The 13,266-nt window shown below is 34.0% G+C and overlaps 1 protein-coding gene across 1 annotated transcript in view; it reads right to left on the reverse strand.

The window, feature by feature from the left end:
• Nucleotides 1-13,266, reverse strand: part of BANK1 (B cell scaffold protein with ankyrin repeats 1) — a 294,826-nt gene that overhangs the window by 45,886 nt on the left and 235,674 nt on the right. The window contains exons 8-10 of the mRNA XM_019738939.2: nucleotides 8,405-8,483; nucleotides 4,486-4,794; nucleotides 458-766 (exon numbers count right to left, since the gene is read on the reverse strand). Coding sequence (XP_019594498.2) covers nucleotides 458-766; nucleotides 4,486-4,794; nucleotides 8,405-8,483 — 697 coding nt within the window. The remainder of the gene's footprint in view (nucleotides 1-457; nucleotides 767-4,485; nucleotides 4,795-8,404; nucleotides 8,484-13,266) is intronic.

Below are 13,266 nucleotides of genomic sequence, written 5' to 3' on the forward strand. Positions count from 1 at the left end.
GCAATTATCAGAGGAAATAGGGTTGTATATCTGAGATTCTAATATTCAAAACTGTTTAAGTTTTTATATTTCTTTTAAATGGATTAAGGGCAAAAAGTAAAGTACCTACCTTCTTTTCTTGTGTTGCACATTATTCATAGAAGTTGAGCTTTCCTCTTGTAGAGTTATGGAAGAAGTGTCAAACAGAATTTTTCCACATGTTATGGTTTCATGTTCTTTGGATGGTTTGTCAGAATTATACTTCTTAATGAAGAATTAGAACCCAGAACCCTACCCATTATTCTTGTTTTCTTTATACATTGTTTCTAAATTTAAAATAGGCCAATGCAACTCACCTATAACATGAAAAGGTATTTTTTCATCTTTGACATTTTAGATCCCACCAAAAAAGAGGGCAATCCCCATTCCCAAACACACACACACACACACACATGAACAACAGCAACAAAAACATTACCTTGAGCTATGTAAGGTGTGGTTTCCTCTTTTGGAGGGATATTTGTAGGTCGAGGTGTGGGGGCAGGAGGTCTGTTTATAATGAAAGACCGACCTCCAAATTTTTTCTTTGTACTCATATGGGCCAGTATCATGTCATATTCATTGTCATCGATCTCAGCAAAAGTGTATGGGTCTTCGTCCTCCTTCTGCTCCTTTTCACCCTCTGTCTTTTCTTCTTCTCCTTTGGGTTCACTTCTTGTTTCTTGTCTTGCACCAAGATCACACCAATTTTGACTTCTTTCCATTTGGCCTTCCGACATTTTTTGTGCTCATGAAATAATTAGATAGGGGTTACTCTTCTATTATATGCAATATTATTGGTGTTCATCTGTCACTTCCCTGAACTTACCCTCAAATAATTTATATATTATATCATAAATGCCAAAGAGAGAAAATTGAACCCTGTAATTTACTAGCATATCCTCCTGAAGTTTGTAATTGTTAACTTTGTTAGCAAAAACCAGTTTAAGACATGGATTTCTTTCAAAACATAAATAAGCATATAAATATTTTCCACATAATGATTGTTTTAATATTAGGAAATCAAATTATAACACTAAGCCTCAAATCCCAAATGTTTTGAAAATTTGTGTTTTTCAAGCATAATACTCTTAGATGTTTTTTCTTCATTTGAAGTCATTTTACCTTTCACTAAGTGTTCTGTCTCAAATTCAATTTCTCTGAAAATGGCAGGGGAATAGCTTGAAAGCTCTATTACTTGGTTTCTTACAGTAAGTCTCACTCTGACTATGAGAAACTGACCTTCAAAGTCTTGATTTCTACAAGCCAACATGAACCTCATTCTCAGAAAAGGACACTGAAAGTAGGGTCCATGATATGAAAAAAAGATGGCATGGATAATCAATGGCTTGAAGGTTAATTCACATGAAAATAATAGTCTTTTATGGTTCTCATACTTCGTAAAATCTTTAAATATTTTTATAAAAATATATTAACATATTTTAGTAGCAGTTATTTAGAAGACAAAGATATCATGTACTTCAGTTAATGAATAAGTTGAAAAGAACTTTATTGGCTCTCTGACAGGCCAATGAGAATTAAATAATTTTTTTCCCTTTGACAAACATTTTGCTTAAAGTATTAATGAAAACAATAAAATGGAAAGAATTTCAGTTACTGACTGAAAAATTATTGGTTTTCTATGTTGTTCTGAGAGATTCATGCATGTGAACTAAGGGCGACTTTTTCTTTCTCTTAGGTGAGACTCTGATCAAAAAAACAAAACAAAACAAAAAAACTTCAGTCTACTTACAGATATTATAGTGGAAATACTTAGAGCTGAGGAGAAAGACGAGTTGTAGAGCAGGATAAACAGATATTATTATAAGAAGATTCAGCAATGGTTTGGGGTAGGCTTATGAGGAAAGACCTAGATCATCTCCCAACAGCCTTACGTTTGAATGTTTCCATTAGTTTAACACAATAAGTATTCAGGCCTACATGCCTAGAGCTAACTTTAACACCCTATGACTTGCCTTTCCCCTATGAATAATACGGGATTGAGATTTTTGACTTCATGACTTCTGTTTCACTGACAGCACCACAGGTGAAACCAGATTAAGTGTGTGGGAAACACTTTTACAGAGTTTTATTTTTAGTGGAATATGTGAACTATCTTACTTTTACGAACCCATTTCCTGAGCTGTTATCTTTGTTCCTCCACCCACCTCCTTCCTAACTCTTTCTAAAGTTGGGCTTGCACTGGAAGTAATACATTTTACTTTTTATTTCCCAATGTACTAGATTATACTTTTCATGTCAGAGTGGAACATGAGGTTTCTCAATTCAGGTCGTACACTAGTAAACAAAGATTAAAATAAATAACTCCTATAATCTGATTTTTGAAATCATTGAGGCAAGAGTGTGCAACAAAGAGAAAGATCCTAGAAGCCAAGGACACCTGTTCAGAGAAATAGCTAACACATTCTAATAACAGGCTCCCTGGTCTTGGGTCTGAGTCAAAGAGGAATCACCGTGCTGGTTCCCTTGCCAGTCTGTTGTAAAGATAGAAGAGACAATGTGCTCTTTATAAACTGAGAAGTGTGCTAAAGTATTCTATATTATTGTTCTCTCCCATAAATACGTCCATAAATCCATCATGCGGATGTCGATGGTTAGGGCATTGATGAGGAAACTTCTCTTTTCCCGTAATTTGTGGCTTACTCTTAAAGGAGAATTCCTGAAGGTGTCATTAGCTAAAGTCAAAACACCTATATGAAGTCTGGCAAAAATAAGTGGACACTTCCAGGCATACTTTCAAAGACCTTCATTACACAATGTTAAGAAAAATATTGACATTTGCTTTTCCATTTACTGCCAATATCAACCTTATGAAAAGATGAGATTAAAAGTAACACTGTATATGAAATGTAAAAATAGTTTTCAAATAAAAGGAGTAGGTTTTTGTTTCATTTTCCCTCTTATACTGAACAGTTTTCAAAAGATATGTTAGCCAGCATTATACTTCTGGTCTTGGATACCAGGGGAATACTCTCCGTAGACTAGTTTTGGAACTCCTAACCAATCTACCATATATATAATTTTCCATTACGAAAAATACGATTTTTCCATTTAAGAGATTTAACCTGGTACAAGACAACTTTGCCTTCTTAACTATCACTTGTAGTAATTATGTGAAATTATTCACGTCTGTTGAAATGATAATAATATACATACTGGAATTTTGTTGTCAGTGTACTACTAATCTATGTCCTTTCCCCCCACCCCAATATTGTACACCCACTTCATTGATCTATCTCAATGGTCTATAAGAGCTTGATATATAATAAGTGATCAATAAATATTTGTTAAATGAGTTAATGAATCAGAGGAGTGCCCATTAGGTTTTCCATACTTTCCATTAAGCAGTACTTTCCATCTGTAAATATAGTGCATAACCTTAATACAGATTTATGTTGATTGATTTGAACCTTCATAGAGACAGAGACTTCAAGGACACAAATGTTCAATTTCATGGCTTCAAAATTCACTTTTTCAAACAGTGTTTATGTACTTTATAGCCTTTTAGGACTCAACAACTAAAGTATAGTGACCAAAGGGGTTTTGATAATCGATATTTCTTTCATTTTCCTTATTAACTGTTCTTTGTAAGAACATTGTATGAATTAGAAAAGTAAATATAATATAGTGATCAATAAAGTGGGGGATAATTAGTGACTGTAAGCGTGAGCTGGAGCTGGAAGTCTGTCAGGCTGTTGCACATTCCAGGCTAATATGGCCAATATGGAAGCTGCGGCTAATGCTCCCTACCACACTCCCCGTTACACACCTTAATCCTACACGCATCTGGGAGCACACGTGATCACAGCCATTAACTGCTCTTCCACTTGAGCAATACGTGTATAGAGTGTTCTTAGACTTTGGTCTGAATGCAGGGTGTGATAAAGCCTTTGCTACTTGCTTTCCTTGAAGCTGCCAAATGAGTGAAGAAGTGCCCAAGGTCATTTTCAAATTTGTAATATATTAGCCTTTCCCTTTTCCCAGAAGACTAACAGTATGTTTTAAAAGCAAAGTTGTTATTTACTTTTTGACATGTTATTTGAGGTTCATTTTATGTGATAAATTTAAAGACTACTTCCAAGTGTTGTTTCTTCACTTACTTAAAGCTTCATAATTAGACTTTGTTCCAGAAGGAAGGAAGGAAAGAAGGAAGGAGGGAAGGAAGGAAGGAAGGAGAAAGAGGGAGAGAGAGAGCAGGGGGAGAGGGAGGGAGGGAGGAAGGAAGGAAGGAGGGAAGGAAAGAAGGAAGGAAGAAAGATAGAGGGAGAGAGAGAGAGAGAGAATTAGTGACAGATATCTCGTGTCTGATTTCCTGTGCCCTAGTTAAAGAACAGAAGGAAAGATGTTCTTGGTATTAAAAGCTAATCTTCTCTGTATAGATTTGTCACTGCACTATATGCCATGTAAGCCTGTCAAAGTTTGTTGTTGTTTTCACTTTAATCTTACCTTGTAATGTGAAATGAGGTTTTTCTAGTTGGAAGGCAGCAGCCGCTGGTCGCGGTGGAGGGAGAGGTGGTTTGGTGCTCATGGGTGACTCTTCTGGATTATTTCCTGGATCGTCTCCAGGAATGAACACATACAAGTCATCATACTGGTCCTCAGAACTCCCACTGCCCAGCTCTGGCAGGGTGTGCTCGGCTTCCGTGCCCAATTCATTCTCTTTTGCTTCCTGTGATATCTCATTTGCCTCAGCGCCTTCCGCACCCTGCCTGTGTGTCTGCCCACTTTCATGATGAAATTCTGGGTTCTGTGTGCCTGTTGATGATGAAGATTGTACGATTTCATTTAAACACACCATCGGGAGGCATTTCATATTCTGTAATTTTGCCCAGAAGTGGTAGTACTGCTAATAAAACTTTTATGATATGATATAGTGAAAAGCTGACAAATGCATAATTTTGGTGAATAGTCATTCTTAGCCTTTTAAAATATTTACCAAATGAACAGTTAAAGCTCCATTATATCTTGCTACCTCAATATATGGTACACTTATACATATAACATTCTGATTCTCTGGAGTTATTCTTCAAACAGATTCATAGATATGACTGCATTAAGGCATTTTTATTAGAAAACAGTGTAAGTGACCTGATAAGTAACAAGTAAGTGATAGAAAAGGTAAGGACAAGGAAAAAATAAATCTTAATTTGCTTGTGAATAATACAACAGAAATAAATCATATATACATACATACATATATATATATATATATATATATATATATATATATATATAACAGATGATATTTTAATTCTTGAAAATATTACTTGAAAAAAATGTTAATTTTTTTTTCATGGGGAAGCCATCCAAATCACTAACTGCAGGTAAATCTTTCTAAGACTCAGCTCTGTCACCTATAAAATGTATCCTAAAAACTCAACCAAAAGATTCAAATTCCCTCTATTCTAAGAATCATAATTCCAGCATTTGTTTTTATACTGTACACAATAAATGCTCCCTAATCTCTCACGGAGAAAACAGAAAAGAATATTATAATGCAATAACTTTAAATCTTAAAAAAGTTTTGTTTATATTTTCTTCATAAAAATTCTGCTCTAAGTAAAGGATTCACAAAATTTTAAAACAAACTTTTGAATCTCTGTATTGCAGGGAAGATGTAAATTATTGTTATTGTCTGTGCAAAAGAAAGCAAATAATTATTGTTTTCAAGTGTTGCTAAAGAAAAGTACAGCCAAAGAAGCCAAATAGCAGAGTACAGAAAAAAGGATTTTTTTAAAATGAAGAGTTACACTGTAGAAAATTTTCAACAATGGAAAAATAATTGGGAAAACAATGGAAAACAATGGAAAACTGCAGAAAAATCATGCTCATGATGGTACCCCATATTTCTACATGGGCTTTTTCTTTTCCTTTTTTTAAAAAAAATTTTCTCTTCTTTCATGTGAGAAAGGAAAAAGATACAGCTGCCAGGACTAGAGCTGCAATCCTGGGCAGAGAAGATGGCCTTTCATTCTTGCACAGATCTCTGCTCAGATCTCATTCATGTTTCTACTTCTAACACCAAACATTGAACCTGAAGCAAAGTAGTCTCTAGAAATGTTAATGGAATAGATGATGGAATGACTGAAAAGAAATTATTGCTCAGATTAGCAAAGGGACTTCACTATTTCTGTCTGGGCAAATTGATCATCAACTTAGAATTACATTCACACTATAGGAAACTACTTGTGTATTCAGTGTTTATGTTTTACATATATACTGTCTTAACAACAGAGTCTCTTTGGTCCTTGTCACATTTGTCCAAAACTGGAATCCAGCCCTGGAGAGTCAGGTAGTGGGTCAGTGGGTTTTAGCAAGCTTCATAGCAACGGTGGAACCAATGGAAATCTGCTGACTTAGGGTGTTCTGTGCTCCACCCCCTCTTCCATGGAAGAGCCTGAGGCCTGAGTCTGGTCACACTGAATTTCACATATGAGACAATTCTAGATCCAAACTGTGTGCAGAAACAAGGTTGTTCTGTACAAATAACTGAAATAATGTTTTCTTACTACAGGCAGGTCTTTTGAGGATTAAATGTCATAACAAATATATGGTCATTATCAATGATGCCCTATCATCAATTTCATTATCACTATAAGTGACAATAAAATGTATAACTTTAAAACTTAGTGCATTAATTCATTACTTCAATATTTAGCATTATTTTGTGTTCTGCAATAATGTTAGAAGGAGTTTACTGATTTTGCCAATGAATGATAGTTAAGGCATTGCATTTAATTTCATTTGACATGCAGGTCAACCTATCACTTGAAAAACTGATGGTCAATAAAGTTTAGTTGAGCATCAACTGTACACTGTTACAAGTGCAAATGCCCTGAGGTAAGAGCATGCCTGATGTGTGAGATATCACCATGGCCGTGAACAAGTGGTCACAGATGGAATGATGATCTAGGGTGGGGTGTCCAAACTTTTTTCAACGTTTTTCACCAAGGGCCATATGCGGTGAAATACATTCACACTATATGTATCTCATATAGTGTGAATGTACAAATTCACACTATGTACAAAAACTCTGAAATACACAAACAGCTGGCCACTCACTCGAGGTGAAGAACGTATTGCCTCACCTGGTTTATTTAAGTAAACTAAATATATTTTTGGAATTTGCTGCGGGCCAATTAACAATGGATCATGGGCCGCAGTTGGCCTGCGGGCCGCAGTTTGGACACCCCTGATCTAGGGCCTTGTAGGTATGGTAAGGATTATAAGTACAATGGAAGGTATTGGGGGATTTGGAGCAGAAGAGTGATTAGTATAGTTTGGGGTGGCAAATGTGGGAGCTGCTATTGCAGGGTTCCTTAAGAGGAGTGCAGTGTTATTGACATTTCAGACTGGATACTCCTGTGTTGTGTGGGGCATGTCCTGTGCGTCGTAGGATATTTGCCAGCACTTCTGCTGTCTCTACCCAATGCCAGTTGCAAACGTCCCTTCTCAAGTCATGACAATAAAAATATCTCTGTTCATTGACACATATCCTCTTTTGGGGATGGAAAATAGCCCTCTATTGAGAGCCACTGTGCTACTGCAATAATCCAGGAGAGCTGATGACAGCATGGACTAGACTAAATCACAAGGAAAGGGGGAAGAACGGCTGAACGTTGGGTTTACTTTAAAGGTAGAGTCAACAGTATTACTGGACAGACTGGATACGCGGTAAGAGACAAAGTAAAAAAAAAATCAAAGAAACAACGGTGACTAAGGTTTTTGGACTGAATTGACCAAGGACAGAGTCTTCACTTGCTGAAATTAGGAAGTCAACAGGCAGAGCAGGTTGGGAGTGGCAGGAATTAGGTAGGGTGTCCAAGTTTGGAAATGTTAGGTGGGAGATGCAGATCACACATGCTGGTGAAGATGTTGAGCAAGCTGTTGGAATCTGGTATAACGGGCAGAGTGACATATATGTATAAAAACTCTGAATTTATCTTCAGATATTAGAATATAGAATTATATCCTATTGCAGCCACTGAGGGCCTTAGCTTGTGTGTGTCCTTGTGCAACTTTCTCATTTCTTAGCTGAGAAAACTAATGTCTGAAAAGAATGTCACTGTTAAAAACAAAACAAACAAACAAAAAACCCTATAGTTGTTAAATAGTCAAAATATTTATATCAACCTGACTTGCATATTCTCTTTGGGTAGGAAAAACGGGTGTTTGATTATTTAACACCAAACTTATTAGAAGTATTTAAATTAGCCAGATAATTTAGTAATATCTCTGCCATATTATAAATTGTCATTCAGTGAATTACTTTTTCATTCTCTCTTCAGTCTTACTTTTCTAGTTACATATAGCTAACATAAACATTATATATATACATATATACATAACATATAGGAACACTTACTGGGAAAATATGTAGAAAATGAGGTAATATCCTCTTCATAGTCATGTTCTTGGTCATTATTTCTGCTAATTTCTTGGATCTAAAAAAAAATAAATGTAATGTTCAATAATATGCATTAATCTTAATAAATCTGTAATTTACATATTCCAAATGGAAAACTGATGGCTATAGGAACAAGAAATAGTTTTAAAGTCTTCATTTAAATATTTTAATTTAATTATATTACCTATCTTATTATATTTGTGCCATCTATGATTGCTCAATGACACATAGTATTAAAAGTACAACTGGGGCAACAGAACATCTAAAATAAGGAATAAATGGATTTAAAATGAAACATTACAACTGCGATTCAAAGCAATAATCATAAAATTTAGGTGTAATAAATAACTCCTGAATAAAATTGAACACAACTATTTATCTTAAAAACTATGAGTTTTGCTTTCTTTTATTATGTCTGTATCTTTTACCTGTTCAAAAGGTATTCTTAATTACATCAATTATTATAATACAGTGAAAAACAATGAAATTGTAGAGGGGCTTAGTTTCCGTCTTTAAAAAGAAAAAGGAGTCAGTTCTCCTTCCATCACCATATATTCGATCCCCCCTGACTCTGGGTGATGAACACACAATGGGATTTATAGATGATGTAATACAGAATTGTGCACCTGAAATCTATGTAATTTTACTAACAATTGTCACCCCAATAAATTTAATAAAATAAAATTAAAAAAAAGAAAAAAAAGAAAAAGGAAACCGAGTAAGGGAATTTATGTTTGTCTTTCTGAAATCAGTTCCACTGCACTTAGAAGGGAGAATTACTGAGAAAGGACAGAAACCTGTTATTTATGGAATTGTTAGTCTTTTTAAGTAATCTCTGAAAGAGACATGGGGTCTACATTCATGCAACTTATTTGTGCTCATAAACAAAGCTAAGTAATACCAGTGACAGTTCTATTGGTGCAAAAGCATCTAGAGAAAGGAATAAAGTCCGGTTGCATTAACACAGATCACATTTTGTTACCACAGACTCCAAATGATTATTCAAATGACTTATGACTTTGTTCTTAATAAAATTGATTGAAAGGATTAGGTTATATGTGTTGCATTTGGACTGTTCCTTTAAAAGTTAAAAACATCCATATTAAAGCATTATTAAATTTATAGCCGCCTTCATATGCAAGGGTATTTGTCCTATCTATTGACTTAATCGATTTGTTTCTTCACCCACTTTGACCAAAGGGAGCCCCATGGACTTCTTCTTTTTTAACTAATGTTATCCAGAGAAGCAGCATGATCTTTGATTTCCAGTGGAATCATGAAAATAAAAATCTCTTTAGTATTTTTTTTACTGAGCTTGATGCAGAAGCTCATTTTCTATTTAAATTATATTTTTCCCTTGGTGGACTCAATCAAATGACAATATGAGCATCATGTAACTTTATCAGGGAGACTGACATGTTGATTGATATTTGTCTGCTTTGGTATTAAAAGCATTATTTAATATAGCTGTTCATTGTTTCCAATTAGCCTGACCTCTGCATTTCAAAAGGTAGATCAAGAATACATTAAAAAGGTCCAATACAAATACGATTTTATTCATACTCTTAAAGTCATATCAAAGAAATTTTTACTAGTTGAAAAACAGGAATGGTTTTCAATGATTTCAGGAATTATGTGAAACTTTCCTGTATACTATTCACAAGCTTAGACATTATGAACTCAAAATCAATATGAATTAATAGAGACTGTGGGCAAGTGTGTTGGTGTGTGCTTAATGGTTGAAGCTTAATGGAATCATTTTTATGTCATAACTTAAGCTATATAACATTTGTACAAACAAACAAGCAAGTACAAAAATGTATTGAAATAAGTTGCTTTCACCAAAATGCCCTTCGATAGATGAATGGATAAAGAAGTTGTGGTATATATACACAATGGAATACTATTTGGCGGTAAGAAAAGATGATATAGGAACATTTGTGACAACATGGATAGATCTTGAGAGTGTAATGCTGAACGAAATAAGTCAGGCAGAAAAAGCAGAGAACCATGTGGTTTCACTGATATGTGGTATATAAACCAAAAACAACAAAAGAACAAGACAAACAAATGAGAAACAGAAACTCATAGACACAGACAGTGGTTTGGTGGTTACCAGAGGGTAAGGGGGGTGGGGGGTGGGGGGTGGCAGATGAGGGTAAGGGGGATCAAATATATGGTGATGGAAGGAGAACTGACTCTGGGTGATGAACACACAATGGGATTTATAGATGATGTAATACAGAATTGTACACCTGAAATCTATGTAATTTTACTAACAATTGTCACCCCAATAAATTTAATAAAATTAAAAAAAAAAGAAAGAAGTTGCTTTCAAGTTTTAAAAAACAGTTGAGTTTGACTGATAGGAGTACTTTAATAAATATTGTATAAATTTGATATTTTGTACAATCAGACTATGCAGAGAGTAAATGTTTTCTTAGCAATGAAAGGCTCTTTAGGAAAATTTACACTAAAAAACAAATGCTTCTTACTTGAGTTCCTTACTCTTACAATCAAATTTATTTTGAAAATTGTTAGATCTAGTGATATATTAATAACTGTCTAATGAAATTAATGATGCTTCAAAGAGAAGTATGATGGCACCTCACATCTAATCACTTTAACACTTGGCTGTGTGGTGCAGTGGACAGCTTGGATTTTGAAGTCAATATAAGAACAAATTATAATTGCTATTTACGATTTGTGTGCAATTGGTCAAGATGCTTTACTCTAAGTCTTAATATTCTATCCTGCAAAATGTGGATAGTAATATCTATGCCATCAATTTGCGGGAGAATTAAATTGGAATAGTGTAAGTAAGATGTATCACGTACTAAATACTCAATAAATGTAATCTGCACATGTTAGATTTTCCTTCATGAGACAAAATATAGATCTACATTTAAGCAAGCATGGTGACCATATTGGCTTGATGGGGAATCATCAATATGAACCAATAAGTATTTAACTTATATCCTCTCAACTATCTGACTCTGGAATTTCTGCTACTACAGAAAAAAAATTAGAATATGAACTTTCTATCTTACCTAAGTAGGTCAGTATGATTTTGTTATTAAAAAGCATCTGTATAATTTACAAGCTAATAGAGATAAGAATTAGGGAAAAGTAGATATTTACTTTAATAAGTTTCTTTTTCTGGAGCTAGAGTCTGACTTTATTCATTTATCAGATATTTATGCAAGACTACTATGTGCTAAATATTGTTAGCAACTAAGAAAAATAGGTTAAAAAAATAGAGACATAACTCCCATTCTCAAAATACCACATTTTTATTGGGAGAGGAAGAAATAATAAAATAATAATAATACAATATTTTATTTATTTCATTACAATAAACGTAGTCCTTACAGGTGAAAGGGAGGATTAAGAAGTAACCAGATAACCAGAGCACAGTTTTATTCATTTGCTTTTTGGGTGAGGATATTGTATTAAAAATTATCTTAGAGGGAATTATGCTAAGTGAAATAAGTCAGACAGAGAAAGACAAATATTGTATGATTTCACTTATAGGTGGAATCTGAAAAACACAGAAATAAACCAAACCAAACAAAAACAGACTTATAGAAACAGAGAACAAACTGAAAGTTGCCAGAGGAGAGGGAGATGGGAGCATGGGTGAAAAAGATGAAGTGGAATATAGTCAATAATGTTGTGATAAATTTGCACAGTGACAAATGATTGATTACTAGACTTAGTGTGGTGATCACATCATAAGATATGTGCATGTCGAATCACTATGTTGTACACTTGAAACTAACATGATATTGTATGCCAACTATACTTTAATAAAAAAAATAAATTATTTTGACAATTGCCTGATTCCCACTTCTTTAAAAGAAAAATCCAGCCTTTACAACAAAATCTAGTAGCTGAACATGTCAATGTAACAGTCCAGCCCCTAAATAGTCGTTGCACTACACAAGTTTAAAAAAAATTAAAATAATTTGTTATGAAGGATAAATTAAAAAGAAAACTTGTTGATCGAGGTATACAAAGCTCCACATGCTTTTGGCAGCTAGTACTGTACAAATTGATCATAATATTCTGATTTTGAGGAAGTGAATAAAAACAATCTTCATATGGCAGTTGTTTTCCAAATCTTTTTATGAGATTCTAAAGATATTCTAATTCTGATTTTGGGGAAGTGAATAAAAACAATCTTCATATGACAGTTGTTTTCCAAATCTTTTTATGAGATTCTAAAGATATTGTAATTAGCTCAACTTTCCATCCTGTTGATTATAAATGATTTTGCCAACTTTAAAGCACATGGCATCCTGTGGAATGAGAATAAGAAGAATATATTGTTATATATTTGAATAAGAAGAATATATATATATATATTTGAAGAGCAACACATTGACCATGTAATATTTTATATATTACCTAAAATGAATGCACTGGGCTGCAGAATCTGAGATAATATTCCCATTGAAATAATAAAGATGATTCTTACTAAATGTTAAGAGTGATGCACAATGTTATACTACAGCCATGAATAACAACAAACAAAGTCTCAAAAAAGTTTTTTCAAGGGCACATTGTAGGAATAAATATCTTAGCTCTTATTACATCTTTTAAAGATTTGTTTCTTCTTATGCCACCTAGGAATATGGTCCAAAAGCATATTAATATCATTTCTCATGAAAATTTCTTTTTTATCTTATAGGAATTAGAATCCTGGATGTAGAAATTAAATGGGAATTCTGTCCATAAGTGCGAGAGGAATGAAGCAGAATGAAGTAGAGGTGGAGCTGTTAAATTCAGATGGGGGAAGAAGTAGACATTTTCCTTGG

The sequence above is a fragment of the Rhinolophus sinicus genome, linkage group LG02 (assembly GCF_036562045.2).
Source record: "Rhinolophus sinicus isolate RSC01 linkage group LG02, ASM3656204v1, whole genome shotgun sequence".
NCBI classification, from domain to species: domain Eukaryota; kingdom Metazoa; phylum Chordata; class Mammalia; order Chiroptera; family Rhinolophidae; genus Rhinolophus; species Rhinolophus sinicus.